The 15,301-nt window shown below is 40.7% G+C and overlaps 1 protein-coding gene across 1 annotated transcript in view; it reads right to left on the bottom strand.

Moving 5' to 3' along the window:
* APBA1 (amyloid beta precursor protein binding family A member 1) overlaps positions 1 to 15,301 on the bottom strand; it is a 68,327-nt gene that overhangs the window by 36,956 nt on the left and 16,070 nt on the right. Inside the window, exons 3-4 of the mRNA XM_021712028.1 lie at positions 4,358 to 4,453; positions 69 to 108 (exon numbers count right to left, since the gene is read on the bottom strand). Coding sequence (XP_021567703.1) covers positions 69 to 108; positions 4,358 to 4,453 — 136 coding nt within the window. The remainder of the gene's footprint in view (positions 1 to 68; positions 109 to 4,357; positions 4,454 to 15,301) is intronic.

The raw sequence follows: 15,301 nt of genomic DNA, 5'->3' as shown, positions 1-15,301 counted from the left end.
TTCAATGCCTAGAATGCTAAATGATTCATGAATGACTCAGTGCTCAATATTTTCTTTTTGACTCTTACCTTCAACGTAGGTTGGAAATGAAGCCAAGCTTTTTCTTGACTGTAATTAAGACAAAGAGGTTTCAAAAAGAGCAAAGCATGATGAAATATGCATTAACACAACCATCCATGCAACATGAAAAATAAATACATCACAAGAGGTGGTTCTTAACTAGTTATCGACCATTTTTGGTTAGAGAGAGTGAAGTATGGATAAGCAGATGCATTTATTAGTAAAGGTTACCTAAAACCCAGAATAGTCCATTCAACTTTTAGGGAATCTGAAAAATCTTACATTTCACAATCAGAGAGGTATCTATCAGCTTCAAAAATATCCTACAGATCAAAATCTATAATCAGCAATAAAAATAAAAGGTCACAATTTGTATTCTTAAGAATCTGTGTTTTTACATGAAAAACTGATTAGTAAATCCCCAAAAATATGATTATATATTGGTAGATAATTTTATTTTATGTCTTTGCTATAGTGATCTCTCCATGTGCTATAAATGTGTGCTAGAATTTTTAAAAAATCTCTAACTTTCATCTCTTGCTGATTTATTTTAGTTAAAAATTCCACTATATAAATCATCACTGTGTGTTACCTTAAAACAAAAACACAACAGAGGGGTACATTAAAAACCCTGTAATTTCTATTAAGTAACACCTCACAGAGCAAAGTCTAGTCTTCTCACAGCACTGACAGAAGTGGAGACGATGAGCTAGACACTTTCTAGAACCTGACTAGTGGCAGCTTCAATGCCTGCCTCAGAGAGGCAAAACTTATGCCATATGCTCCTTTCAGAAGCAGATGTCCTAGATATAACTCTGAGTGACATAAGAGAACGAAATTCATTCCTGCTGCAACTAGTAATAGAATTTGTAACTGATATGTCTGGAGCAGGGTGGTAGAAGCATCTTAGAAGAGTGAAAAACTAATGTTAAAGACAAGAGTTCCTAAAACAGGCAAAAGATAAGGTTTGCATGGCAAACATTTTTGTTATTGAAGATCAACCAGGTTTAGTGACCATTTAAATACATGCCTTTAAGAGAAATGTAGTACTGCATAGCTCCTCAGAATTTGGCTTGAGTAGATGGTAAACTCTGGGTGCTTTGTGGGCTACAAGAGGAAAGGGCCCTGGGTGAGGGTTGGGATGTCATGGGGAGCAACTCCATATTCTAGCACTTTACATAGTGCTTGACTTAGAAGATGGGGATGGTAAAGGGATGTTTACTTAATACTTGCACAGCATTCAAAAAACAGTAGTGTTAATTGTTATGTGAACAATTGGGAGCAGTTGAAGAAATCTAGTTGTAAGATTCTAACTCAATTCGGGACAATGACAAGAATTCAACACTAATTGCACAGTATACCTCATGGGACAACTTGTCAGTAAACCTGCTGAAGATATGCTCACTAGGAGGAAACAACTCCTCACACCAAAGAGGGTGGGTTCATGCACCAGAAATGAAAGGTTCCTGGTTGCTAATGTGGTTATGGAAAAATGCACACCAAGTGAAAGCCAGGAGATGTGTACAGGAGGAAAGGGAACTCCAATTTCAACAGTGCTTTATACCAATTTTATTTTCCACTTACTCAAGTGAGAAGACAGGTTCAGTTGAGGGCCAACAGCTAAATCTGTCTAACTCTGGTTGGTTTAAGGAAAAAAAATCTCATCACTTCATGGTATACAGATGGAAGCTAGTTTCCTCACAAGGGCCGAAAACTTTTAAATTATTATTTCCCAACCACCTCTCTGCCCTTGTCCCAAGTAGCTATAGGGTAATGACCGTTTACTTAGTCTAATCAGAATGGCTTAGCCTCCAGGTACATCCAAGAGGTCAATTCAGATTTTCTTGGGCTATTAGGATACTTTTCTGAATGCTAATCTCAAAGACAGTGTCCATATTTTAGCAGAAGCTATAAAAGAATTACTTTAGTCTATAGCTCTAAAAGCTGCCATTTTATTAGTGTTACAACAGAAGGCATTTGGTAGTTCACTTATTCGTTATTCATCAGCTCATGACTAGCTTTCCTTAGTCTTTGGGTCGTTAATTTTTTTAAGAAAAGAGTTTTATGCAATGAAAGAATCTCTAATTATTGCACACAAAGAGGAGTTTCATCATTATTTCTAAGGATATGCAGAGATGTGTGCCAAGTCTTATAGAAACTAATAAACTAACAAATTTGCCTTGCTTATTATATCTGATGCATAATCAAATGCTGAATATTCAGATGCCTGATTAGCCCTTTGTTTCATTTGTGGACTGAAATGAACATGAGTTGACCCTTAACATTCAAGAATTGATAGATAAACTTGTATTCAAATAGCGAAAGGTTAAGATGTTTGGGATTTTCCTGGGGTGGAGGGGGGGTCACACAAACTAACACCTGTGTAGAGTCTGGAGGCCTGCCAACTGGAATAATGACTTACAATCTGCCTTGTCCATGTGGTCTGTGACCTGAAAGCACTTTCTAGCCTAGGAATACCAGATCCTAGTGATTAAGAGCATGGGCCCTCAGAAGCCCTAGAGTAGAATCCTAGCTGAACACTTGTGAGCTCTGTGACCCCAGGTAAGTTACTCAATCTCTCTGCTTCCTCAACTGACAAATGAGGATAACAGTACCTACCTAACATAATTTATTTTGAGAATTAAATGAGATACTAGTTGCCCAGCCCAGTTCCTGGAACATGGTAAATGTTCAAGAAATGATCACGCACATTACTGTCATGATCACTGTAGCTGTCCTTTTCTTCGTCTATTTGTTCTCACCCTTCCATGTGCTATAAGTAAAGAATGAAGCAAGCTGTGGAATGGGAGGACCAGCTGAAATGGTGACCCTGTCATTCCTGCTCCAATGGCCAAGGGAGTGAGAATCAAGTCCAGAGGAGGTCAACATATATTTCTAGTCTAAATTCAAATGCTGGTGTCAATTCAGAGAAGATTTCTCTATTTGTTTGATTTAATAAGAACAGATTAATTTAAAAAATATACTTCTCTTTTACATAAATATTTAATGGCAAATATATGTGCATTCAATGATACTTTAAGGTAAAATTTAACTAAGACTCCTTGAAGAAGGGATCTGTCACTTAGGTTAAAAGAGAGATTGTTTTCTTCCATTGCATTTAACATCATTATCAGTAACAAGAGGGAAAATGAGCCTGTCATTCATTATGTGGTTTACCTCTTTAACCATCTCCTCAGTGTTGATTGAGGAGTGTCTATACTGAGAGCAAGCTGAGCCTACACACAGATCAAGGTACAGGCCAATATTTCCCTGATGATGGTTCAGAAATAGGTGTGGGTGACGGTTAGGCAAGTGTAGAGGACTCTGGGTACAGGAGAAGGCAGTGGCTCCCCTCTGGAAAAAACACCTCCTTTTCTAAACCCAGATACCTCAGTAGCAGCATGCAGTATCTTCTCATTGAAACACTCCCCATCATAAGCAGGGTGACCATAGGATTCGTTGTTCAAAGGGATACTTTAGAGCTGTACTGTCCAGTAATCCACAGCCACATGTGGTTAGTTAAGTTAGTCAAAATGGGATAAAATGTAAAATTCAATTCCTCAGTCCCAGTGGCCACATTTCCAGGGCTTGACGGGTACCTGATGCTAGTGACTATCGCACTGGACAGTGAAGAAGTGGATGTTTCCATCATCACGGAAAGTTCTCAAGGATAGACAGCACTACTGTGGAAAGTGAGAAGGGCACTCGGCAGGTGGGCTGCTTGGACAAGGGGTGTGAATTGGAACCCATGCCCCAGCTAAACCAGGACGTGTGGACATCCTGTTCTTATGAAAGATATCGCACTTGGACCTGAAATACTTGGATATTTAAGAAACCAACCCATTTCTCAGAGCACACGGCAATTACAATTCCATGGCATCAGAAGGTGTGTGATGCCATGAGGAAGGATGCTGGTACACAAAGTGTTTGGTCATCTGGCATGCAGCATTGTCCAATAGCACTTTCTGCAATGATGCAAATGTTTTGCAATCTGCCCTTTCTAATATAGTAGCCACTAGTCATAGGCAGCTACGGAGCACTTGAAATGTAGCTAGCAGGCCTAAGGAAGTGAATTTTTCATTGTATTCTTTAATGAGACGCCTATAGCCAGTGACTGCCAAGTTAAACAGCATGGCTTTCACAGACAAATTGCACACTGGAGAGGAGAAATTAGAATTGTTCTCCCCAGGGTAAGGCCGGTCAGGAGCTCTGTAGGGGGGTTGGGTTAGGAGGCAGAGAGCAGCATTAGAATAAAGGAAAACGGGCTGATGGCTTTAGAGATGAAATGGTGTCCTACCTCTTTATTTGTGGAAGTTTCTGCAGGGTCGCTGGAGTGAAGGGGTGTACTCGATGACTCTGCACCCAGGGGTGACGAGCTGCCAGGAGATGGAGACTAGAACACAGCAAGAAGATAAGCACAGTGAGAACCTGAGGGATTCGGCAGACGCCTGGCTGGAGGAGAGGAGCAGGGAGAGAGGAACAAAGTAAAGCACAACTGAATGGACATTTCCACGGGAAAAAGTCTCTTTGGAAAGGTACTTCCAACTGTATATAAAGCACCTGTGGTTTTCAAGCTTTCTTTCTCAATTCCTGCCATGGTTTAAAAGGACCTTTTATAGCTCTGGGTCTTTTTCCCCCTTAGGCCAACTGTTGAAAGAAAATATAGAAAAAGTTGAATACCATACTTAAAGTCCTAAAAGAACAGAGCTAAGCGTATTACATAAATATGCTTTTAAAACTTTTTTCTTACTGAAGGATAAAAAAACATTTAGGATACCAAATGTCTTGTAAAATCACTGGCCTAAGGTGATCTGAGTGAAAAATAAAAATTAAAACATGTATTTTTAAAGAGGCAGCTGAGACTAATTTTGATGACCAGGAACCACACCATGTGTATTTTCCTAGTTAGTTCAGATTCAAATATTTTTTCTGATTTAATCCACAGGCCATTGAAAATTCAGAGACATTTCAGGATCCAAACATTATCTTGGATGTACTTAGAACAGTTCAAAAATCCCTTGTCAAATACTATGTTTGAAAATAAGGCCTAGAAAAATAGATTCAGGGAAAATGGTCACTGTTAGGTACAGTACTGTCTCAGTCAATGGGGCCCGGTTCCTTATGCAGGCAGGCCCTGCTTAGAAGCACACGTGAAGCTCCCAGGTTGGGGTACACAGGAGGTGCTACATAAGTATCTGCTGAACGAATGACCAAATACAGCAAGCAAGCAAGCAAGCACAGAGATGGGATGGTTACAGGCTTGGTTACACCCAAACATTGCTGTATGCTCCCGAAATCTTGGGAGATGAAGGGCATCTTCAGGTAAGTCAAATGGATGTGTACGAATTCTGTCCTTTGAGAGTAAGGCTGCAGTGCCTCACAGTCTGTTGGTGATGTTTGACAAAAGGCATGAAACACAGAAAGAAACCACACAAAGATGTATTCTCCCTGAAGCATCAGGAGGGGAGTCCTGGGTAAAGAAGGCAAAGTAACACTAGTCTTGCTTGAACCCATGTCTGATCTCTGGAGACTGCCCCCCTTGGGGAAGCTGAGGCACAAAGACAACAGTTAAATATCTGCATAGAAAGGAAGAATGTTTCACACAGTAGTGGTGCTGAGGTGGTGGAAGACAAGGGGAAACTCCGTGACCACAGTGTGAAATTTTAAGAAAATAAGTCTTTTCCAAAGAGTCTGAGTTAAAGGATATAGAGAGGGCACCAAATAAATATAAAGATGATGCAGTGAAATTCACTGACATTCAGACTAAGAAGTTATGTGATCTCAGCCTACAGCTGTGAGGCTTGGATTTCTTTCCTGTGACGCCATATACCTGAATCTAGACAGAGAGGTTAGGACCAATGAGTCCCTTAAATACATGCAGAAACCAGATGTTCTGCAGTAAAGCCAAGAGAACAGGCACAGGGTAACAGCAGACATAAACACCTAAGCCCTACAGCCCCCGGCTGCAATAAAGTAGCCCTGCATGCCTTTAAAAAGAAACAGAATCTTTCATTAGGCACCCAAGAGAGTTGGTGGGTACTTGCTGATTTAGCTCTATGTAGTGAAGTCTTTATGGGAATTTAATGCCTTGAAATTTCCCCAGTTTTTCAAATTTGAAAAGATTCCTCAGATGTTTATGACTCTATTTTTTCCCCCCTAGGTAATTTTCTGTCACAAAGATTTTAAGGGTCTAGCCCCTGGGGAAGCTAGTGCAGCTGGGTTTTCTTTAATTGCTTGGTTTGAGGGCTGTATAACACCTTCATTAAAAAAAAATCCCCCAGAGAGTCTCAGATTTCCTATTTCCATATTGTTCTCTTTTGCTCCAAATCTTCTAAAAATAAATTCCTTACAATATGTGGGTACCAGATGATCTCAGGATGATGTGAGAAGACAGGTTATCTGGATGGTGAGCAGGGATGTGGAAGAGGGAGCTTGGATTCCTCTGGGTGGGTGCCCACTATGGAACACGGGGGAGGAGGCACAAGTGAGTCTTCAGGGGGTGCTATCCTCACAGAGGCTCTTGTGGGACCCACATCAACCTCATCGGGGACCACTCCCCCTCAGATACCTGTTGCACATGCATGAGCTCATTTGAGATTCCTTCTGTTTGCGTGTGCAATTAATGACCTCCACCTAGAGAGTTCCCACTCATTCTCTCCTAAGTTCACTGTTCAATTCAAAAGCAGCCATCTCACTGAAGCTTCCTCAGACTTACAGTACATTTCTCCCTTATGGCATGTGCTGTGTTGCACCATTATCTGTTCGTGTATATGTTCCTCCTCTCCCAACAGCTACCAGGAGGTAGGGACCTCTTGTTTCATTCATCTTCATCATTCAAGCGCCTAGCCTTGAGTCTCGTAAGCAGTAGGCAGTAAATGTTTACTGAATAAATGATTTCAATGTAGTTCTAGCTTTACATTCGCCAATTGCATGGAAGCAGGTATGTTACAGACACACCCACTTCTTTCTTTGGTTATTTTTGAGTGTTTGATGGGGAGCTATTTTCTGATAGAGCATTCCTTCATTGCTGTGGGCAAAACATTCACCACAAGCCGGGCTCGTTGGCTCAGCCTGTAATCCCGCGCCTTTGGGAGGCTGAGGTGAGTGGACTGCCTGAGCCCGCGGGTTCGAGACCTGCCTGGGCAGCAAGACCTCATCTCTACAGTAAATCAAAAAATCGGCTGGGCGTGGAAGCGCAGGCCCGTAATTCCGGCTACTTGAAAGGCTGAGGTGGAAGGATCGCCGGAGCCCAGCAGGTAGAGGCTGCGGTGACCAGGAGCAGCCACTGCACTCCAGTCTGGGCGACAGAGTGAGACTCCAACTCAAAAAAAAAAAAAAATTCACCCTGCATTTTGAATTAGAGAAATGGTTTTTGCTGATGAAGACTCTCACTTGGGCTTCAGTAAAGCTCTTTTGAAGCAGAAAGCTGTCCCAAGATGAGGGAGGAGCCCATTCTGGTGGAAGCCTACACATTGCCATACCATTGTTGAAATGCCAAGAATGGACACACACCTTCAAAGTAGACACAGTGCATGAAGCCTAAGCAATGGTGTTAATACTAAACTCACTTCAAATGCCTGCTTTCCCCCCTTACTTTCAACTTCTAACTCGATATACTCTTAAAAGTGGAAGAAAAAACCCAAAGTTACATAATACTTTTTACTTTCAAAGAACATGTTGGAGGCAAAATTTAGCCAATGAAATGCAACAGAGAAAATCAAAATTATTATCACATATTTCTCTGTCTGGAGTCTCATGCCTTCTGGGCTACTGGATGGATATTCAATTTTAAGCAAATGAGGTCGTTTATGAGGGTGGGAAGCAAATGTGGGGTCAGGAATTCATAAAGGTAAGTACTGAATGCCGATGTCTATCTAGGATGTAGTGCTCAGAGGTGACTCGCCAATGACTCCCTGTTCTACACAAATACAAGAAATTTCCTTAAACTAACAACTCATCTTCTGCAGATTATGTTCTAGCAGATTCTCCACAACTATTATCTGAATTTTACCACTACAGCTCTGCAATTCCACCAGGCAGAGCCCTTAGCTTCAAGCCTTAGGTTCCCCAATGCCAAGACAAGAAACATGTTGAACCATCCACTGGCACTGGAACCAGAGGTAGCCTCAGGATGCAAACGAAAGTCAATAATTTGTTTTAACTCTGATAGAACATCTCCTAGGATTGAACACTGCACTACCAGTGGTAGGAATGAGACAGACAAATAGCTCCAGGAACCTTCAGGCTATGCTTGTAGGGGAGAAAAGCAGCACACAAATAATTATTACTCATTTATTCCTTTGACAGACATCCCAGTGCCTATCAGAGTTCCTAACACTGGCCCAGGAAACAAAGAGGAAGGAGACATGTTTTCAGAAACTGGGAGAAGGCAGATATGTAAAGGCAGGGCCATGGCAAGTAACTAGGATATTAATCTGGACAGTGGGGACACAGAGGGGCATGATCAATTCTGCAGAAGGGAAGGGGTGTGTATCAGGCAATGCTTGCTGGGGAAGATAATGCTTCAGCTGAACCCTGTATGTGTGGTATTCATGGCATAGATGGGCTAGGAAAGGGATGGGGAAGATACTGGAAACAGAGGTGGGCAGGAGGAACAACAACAGAGAGAAATGAGGCTGAGGAATCTGGCAGGCATCAGTGGCTGGAGTCTACTGAGGCTAACACAGGGTGTTACCAACAGCTACAGTGCCTACTCTCTGCCTCAGGAGGGGGTTTTTATTTGGTGAGTCATTGGCCTGTTGTCCTCATTGGAGCAGCCCAATATAGGTTCTTCATAATTATTCCCTGAGTTGAACTAGATCTAAAGGATTGAGGGACTGAGTTGCTGTTCTCACTCTTAGGAAATCTGCAGGAAGAGAAGATGATAATTTGGAAAAGCTGATGGGATGATAATAAGAACACCTCCAAAATGGACATAAAAAACCCTCTGACTCATACACAGTGATCTATCGCAGAAACAAAGAACAGAATACCATATGTTCTCACTCATAAGCAGACCTTGAACAATTATAATACTATAAGAAAGAAATTGGCAGTAGTGGGAAACTGTCAGGGGAGGGGGGCGGGATTGGCAGTAGAGGGAAACTGCTAGGGGAGGGAGGGGCATACCTCATCAACAAGGGTACCTGCATACTCAACGTTTGTACACCTAACCCTGAATTGTACCCATCTTTATAACAAAAAAATTAAAATTAAAAAAAACAAACACCCTAACTCTTTCCAAATGGACAATGAACATTGTTCTTTTCAGAAAGGCCTAGGCCTAAGAACTGAGGCAGGATTTTGGAGAGCAAAGCCATGACTTGGAGAAGTATACAGAAATCCTGAAAGACTCTTTGAGAAAATCTTGTAAAGAGACAAACAGAAAGTGAGTTGCACCTGTAATATGCATTCAATTACTCAACACTAAAGTGCTGGCATGTTTGAGTAAGCCCAGATCCCTGCCTATTCCCAAAGAGCTCCTGGTCTATCCACATGGCATTCTCCAAAGTAGTGCTCATTGTCTGAGTCCCTGCAAGAAAATAAAAGTTGTAATGCCACAGAAACAATCACAAATGAGCCAACTACTTATACTGTGCTATAGTTTGAGTGTGTCCCCCAAAATGTATGTGTTACAAACTTGTTCCCCAATACAGCAGTGTTGAGAAGGGAAACCTTTGGGAGGTGACTGGGTCACGAGTTCTCTGCCCTTGTGAATGGATTTATCCATACGTGAATTAATGGGCTACTGGGGGAGTGAGTTATCATGAGAGTGGGTCTGTTACAAAAACCCATTTGGCTGTCTCTTGTGAACTCCCTCATCAAGTCCACCCCACAAGAAGGCTCTCACCACATGCATCTCCTTGATCTTGGACTTCTCAGCCTCTAGATCTATAAGAAATGCATTTCTTTTTTAAATAAATTACCCAGTCTCAGCAACAGAAAGTGGACCAAGACACAATGACAGTGTTCACCTGAACCACCCTCCTCCTCAAACACTAGCATCTCTATCTGGTTCACATCTTTGTCAGCTGGTCTTCTGTTGCCTATTGGGACCATATGTACTTTGAAATTTTGGTCCTTTATTAAAAGTTGAATTAATGTTAAGTATCTTTTGGGAGATACATGTATATAAGGATTCTTTAGGACACTCATGCCCCGTGGTTTAAGTGTGGCATGACAGTTGCCAAGACAGGCATGAACAGAGAGCACAAGAGTGAGGAGAGAAAAAGCTTTCTGTAGCGGCTGGGGCAGGGACACTCCAGTGGAGGCAACACAGAAGCCCTTCCTGTCACAGCCAAAACAAAACAAAAACAAAAACATAAACAGTAACTGTAGTGCAGACAGTTGAAAATATTCCAAAAGCAAAGAGATAGATGGCAGAATTGCATGAAGTTGAAGAAGGCAAAGTTGGATAATTGTTCAAGCCAGCTATTGACAACGGAGGAGTTGCCAAAGTTACCCCAGTTAGCTAAGAAGCAACAAATGGAAAGAATGGCAATGTTTGAGGTGCCCGGAAATAAAATGGTTGGAATATCAAGTAATTAAGAGAGTCCCTTAGGAAAATTGAATCAGCCATTAAATATGTTTGCTGAAATGGTTCTCTTTATGATTGAAATGATCCTTTCTGATCTTGTTGCAGGAGTCACATGTGAACTGAAGAAGGCTATTCTATTGTGAGTCAAAGAATTTTTTTGAAAAAAAATTATAAAAATCAGCACTAAATCAATATAAAATCTATGCAGAAACAAAAAAGGACAAAATTATGAACTTCACAGCAACTTGGATGGGTTTAGAATCTATCATACTTAGTCATCTATCACAGAAACAAAGAACTGAGTACCTCATATTCTCATTCATAAGTGGACCTTGAACATTTATCATAACACTACATGAAAGAGATTGGCAGTAGCGGATCACTGTCAGGGAAGGGGAGGGGCACATAACATTAATAAGGGTACCTGATCCCAAACCAGGTGGAGTAAGGACCAATGAGAGGCCCAAACTTCACCTGTGTGATGACCACTTATGTACCTAACCCTGAATTGTACCCCACATCTTTAAAATAAAAATATATATCAATATAAAATCAATACTACCTTTTTCTAAGAATTTGCATGTAGTTGGAATTATAACCTAGGTGTTGTTAGTCAAACGATAAACTAAGCTTATGTTTGTAATTTAAATATTGTTTTTCAAGGTAAAGTTCCAAATGAATCTCTTCTTCCCGATATGTACTTTGAAATTTTGGTCCTTTATTAAAATGTGAATTAACATTAAGTATCTTTTGGGAGATACACGTATATAAGGATTCTTTAGAACACCCATGCCCCGTGGTTTAAGTGTGGCATGACAGCTGCCACGACAGGCATGAACAGAGAGCACAAGAGTGAGGAGAGAAAAAGTTTCCTGCAGTGGCTGGGCAGGGACACTCCAGTGGAGGCAACACAGAAGCCTTTCCTGTCACAGTGCCTGGGACTCTGAAGGTCCTGGAAAGTCCATTGGTCGGAAAAAAAATTCAATCGGTCCCTAAGACAATGGGTTTAGTCCTTAAAGGCACCATCATCTGGCTTTATAATATTAGGATGTATTTTCAAAAACATAGTGTAATTATAGGGAAAACAAGTTACATTTCTCCCTTGAGAAGGACTTTGATGTTTTAATTTTACATTGTGGCCAAAAAAGTAAAATCATAACTTTAAGTTTCAGGATATTGAAGCAGTTAAATGCTCAAGACTCAGCATTCCACAGATCAGAGTCTGAATTCTATCTCTACCACTCATGACTCTGACCCCTCCTCTCTGATCCTTCCTGAGAAATGGGGGAAACAATTACTACCCACCTTCCAGGTTGACATGATTAATTGGTGATTATGCACACTTATAGTGGGCTCAGTGCCTGGGCATGTACAAAGCACTCAATCAGTAAGTCTTCTATGATACAGTTTCAAAAATGATTTCAGCCCTCTGGGAAAGTGTTCACAAGAACAACACACATCCATGGGGGTATTTTCTTCATCTCATCTTGCTTCCTTCCTTATTAAAATTTTATTCATGGATAAAACTACAAAGCAAACACAAGGCTCTACAAAATTATAACACAAAGATTCTACATTCATACACCCCATACTCTTAATGGTCTACTGAACAGTTCATTACTGGCTAAGGCTGGGGGGTACATACAACTGCTGTGTACAATTTCTGGCATATGTACTAACTTCTATCCAAGAAAGCATTTCTGAATATGAGGGTTGAGGGTGATGTTATTATAACGATTGGTTTACAAAAGAGAAGAGCATGCATACAACACTCCTTTATTGATAATTGCTAGCTCAGCTCATGCACGACCTTGGTACACTGCTGATTTGGACACCTGGTAAAAGACCCCAGTCAGCTCTAGTCAATGGTACATAAGTCTCAGTACATTTTGGCATTTTTCCTCCAAGGAAGCTCAGTGACAAAAATTCACTGCAATGAAGGGTAGGAGAAAATAATTCTTTAAAAATTATATGGTTTTGTCAAATCCATCTGGGACTGAGTTATTTAGTCATTTTTGCATATGTGGAACAACTCAACTAAGAATAAGGTGTTTGTTTTTTTCTTTTAAGTAACCAAGCATGAGCGCTCATGAACCTTCACCAGAGATCTCTCGCCAAGTGCCAATTTACTCTTATTTTAAACACAGTTTTAACAAGCTCTGAGCAAGTCATGACTCAAAGAAAAAATCCTTAGTCATTCCTTTTTGCTTGTAAGTTCTAGATTCTTTATCCTGGCACTTAAGGCACTCCAAGGGTTGGTCTTAATTCCTTTATAACTTTTTTCCTTTCTAGTTTCTATTCTCTGTTGTCACTCTAAACTGAACTACTTTCTGTTCCCAGTAGATAACCTGTGTGTTTCTGCTTTTTGTCTATGCTCTTGCCTGAACTCTACACGTTCATGAGGCTCCAGAGGCCCGATTCCATTTCAAATATTACCTCTTTCATGCAGTCTTCCCATGTCTCTTACAGGAAAGGAATTCCATCCTTTCATGCATGCATCTGATCTGTGCTATTCTTATGTTGCATTACTGCCTCCCTTGTATTTTATAAAGATAGTGTAATATTATAGGACCATAATTATGTTTTGATTACAATATTTTAATAAGTACCATGGAGGCAGGATTTATGATTGATTTATGTTTCCTTGCCAAGTGCCTAATATAGAGAGCCCCCTGTAAAATACATAGCAGGAGACTGTGCAGTTGGCTCATGCCTATAATCCCAGTACTTTGGGAGGCCAAGGTGGACAAATTGCTTGAGTCAGGAGTTTGAGACCAGTCTGGGCAACAAAGTGAGACCTCCTCTCTGCAAACAATTAAAAAATTACCTGGGTGTCCAGCTACTCAAGTCGCTAAGGTGGAAAGATCACTTGAGCCAAAGATGTCAAGGCTGCCGTGAGCCATGATCATTTTGATCGTGCCACCACACTCCAGCATGGGTCACAGAGCAAGACCCCAACTCAAACACACACACACACACACACACACACACACACACACACACACACACACACACACACACACAATACATTATACATATATACACACACAGAAGTTCAATAAATATGTCAAATCAATGGAAGAATGCTTAGGCACCTCTCTTGTTGTATCAGAGGAAAAAGGAAATGAACACTAGGTTTACATATAGAGTAGGTCTGACCAAATGAAGCCTTGCTTCTCGAGTTCTAGTGTCCTTGAATAGCTTTTCCACTGTACTTACTGGTTTACCTGGCTTTATCTCTTTTCTCAAATCAATGTATACTGTTTCCTTCACTGATCTAGGTTGTTTTAAATTAACCTTATTCTACATTAGAATTATTTTTAAAAAAACAAATATATGACTAGTTTTTGTCTTGCCCCAAGGTATTTTTTGCTACTAAAAATCGAAACTGGTTAAGGAAGCCATAATTATTCACTCTCAATTCAAACTATATTATCAATGCATATTTGTATTTCCTTAATGTGGTTTAGTAGAAAAGTTATCATAGGCATTGTAGGAGCATAATTATGTCATTAAAATGATAATAGCCTGGGCTAAATGAAGTGTTTTATATACACATTTATAATGGGTTCAATTAATACCATTGGAACATTTTGAGGCAACTGTCAGTTAAAGTATTCTATTTCTGTTATTTCTGTTTTCTCTTTTTCCACAGGCAGAGCCCTCCTGTTCTCAGCACCAAGTCGGTTAAACCCATGTTAAAGATATAGGTGAGGACCTGGACCACTCAGTGCCTCAGAGAGCCTCCCCCAGTAGCAATCTTCTGAAACAGAGGGCAATTTCACCATCAGGGGTCACACAAATAATTCATTTTATTACCATCAAAAGGGTTCTAAAACCTTCGAAGCTATGCTCTCAAAGGCAAAATAATTAACCAATTAGCCATAAAGCAGAGTCATCAGTGTAAGAGTGAAACAGCTAATCAACAGAAAAAGCTGATCTATTAACGGGGGTTATCTTCTCCCACCTTTAAAATAACCTCTCTGTATTTATTTGAAACTCATTACAACTTGTACAAATGAAGGAGCCTTTTATTCATTTCTCCATTTAAGTCCATTCATCCCTTGATGGTCTTCCCACACTTTCATTCTCAGGCCACCAGCCCTGAGCTCAGTGAGAGGAAAAACCAAAGCCACTTTTAAGTCGCAGTAAGAGATGTAGCTAAGAGCACACGATTTGCTGTAACAATATATTACCTACTAAGAATGGTAATAGTGACCATTTGTGGAGGGCTTAGTATGTGCTAGACACTGTACAAGAGTACATTAAACCCATTACTTCATTGACTAGCAAAGCAGTTCCTCAGTCAGGGCACTAATCTCTAACTCCTTTTCATTAGAATCATGAAAGCAAAAGACACAGCACAGAGCATGGAACTGGAGGCTACACCACCCAAAGGAACTCATTTTTTAGAACATGGAGAATCAGAATACAGTGCTGATGGGGGAGAAAGCAACGGGCACAGCATCCTTTCTAAATGACCAAAAACCTGTCTCTCTCTGGCCATCCTGGACTTCAGGCAAGCCTGATGACATTTCCTCCTGTGCTGGGTAGTGCCCACCCTCCCCATCTAGTACTGCTCTGCTGACTCCTACTGCTGAGGGACATGTAGAGAATGATTTACAATCTGACAGGATGAGGAGATGAGAAACAAAAGCAGAGTGGCAATGTCCTTCTGAAGTCTGAGGATCCACCTACCTCTCC

The sequence above is a fragment of the Carlito syrichta genome, unplaced genomic scaffold, assembly GCF_000164805.1.
Source record: "Carlito syrichta isolate Samal-C Ts95f unplaced genomic scaffold, Tarsius_syrichta-2.0.1 Scaffold303019, whole genome shotgun sequence".
NCBI lineage: Eukaryota > Metazoa > Chordata > Mammalia > Primates > Tarsiidae > Carlito > Carlito syrichta.
Note: the sequence above shows the minus strand (reverse complement) of the source record. Positions and strands in the feature narration are given on the sequence as shown.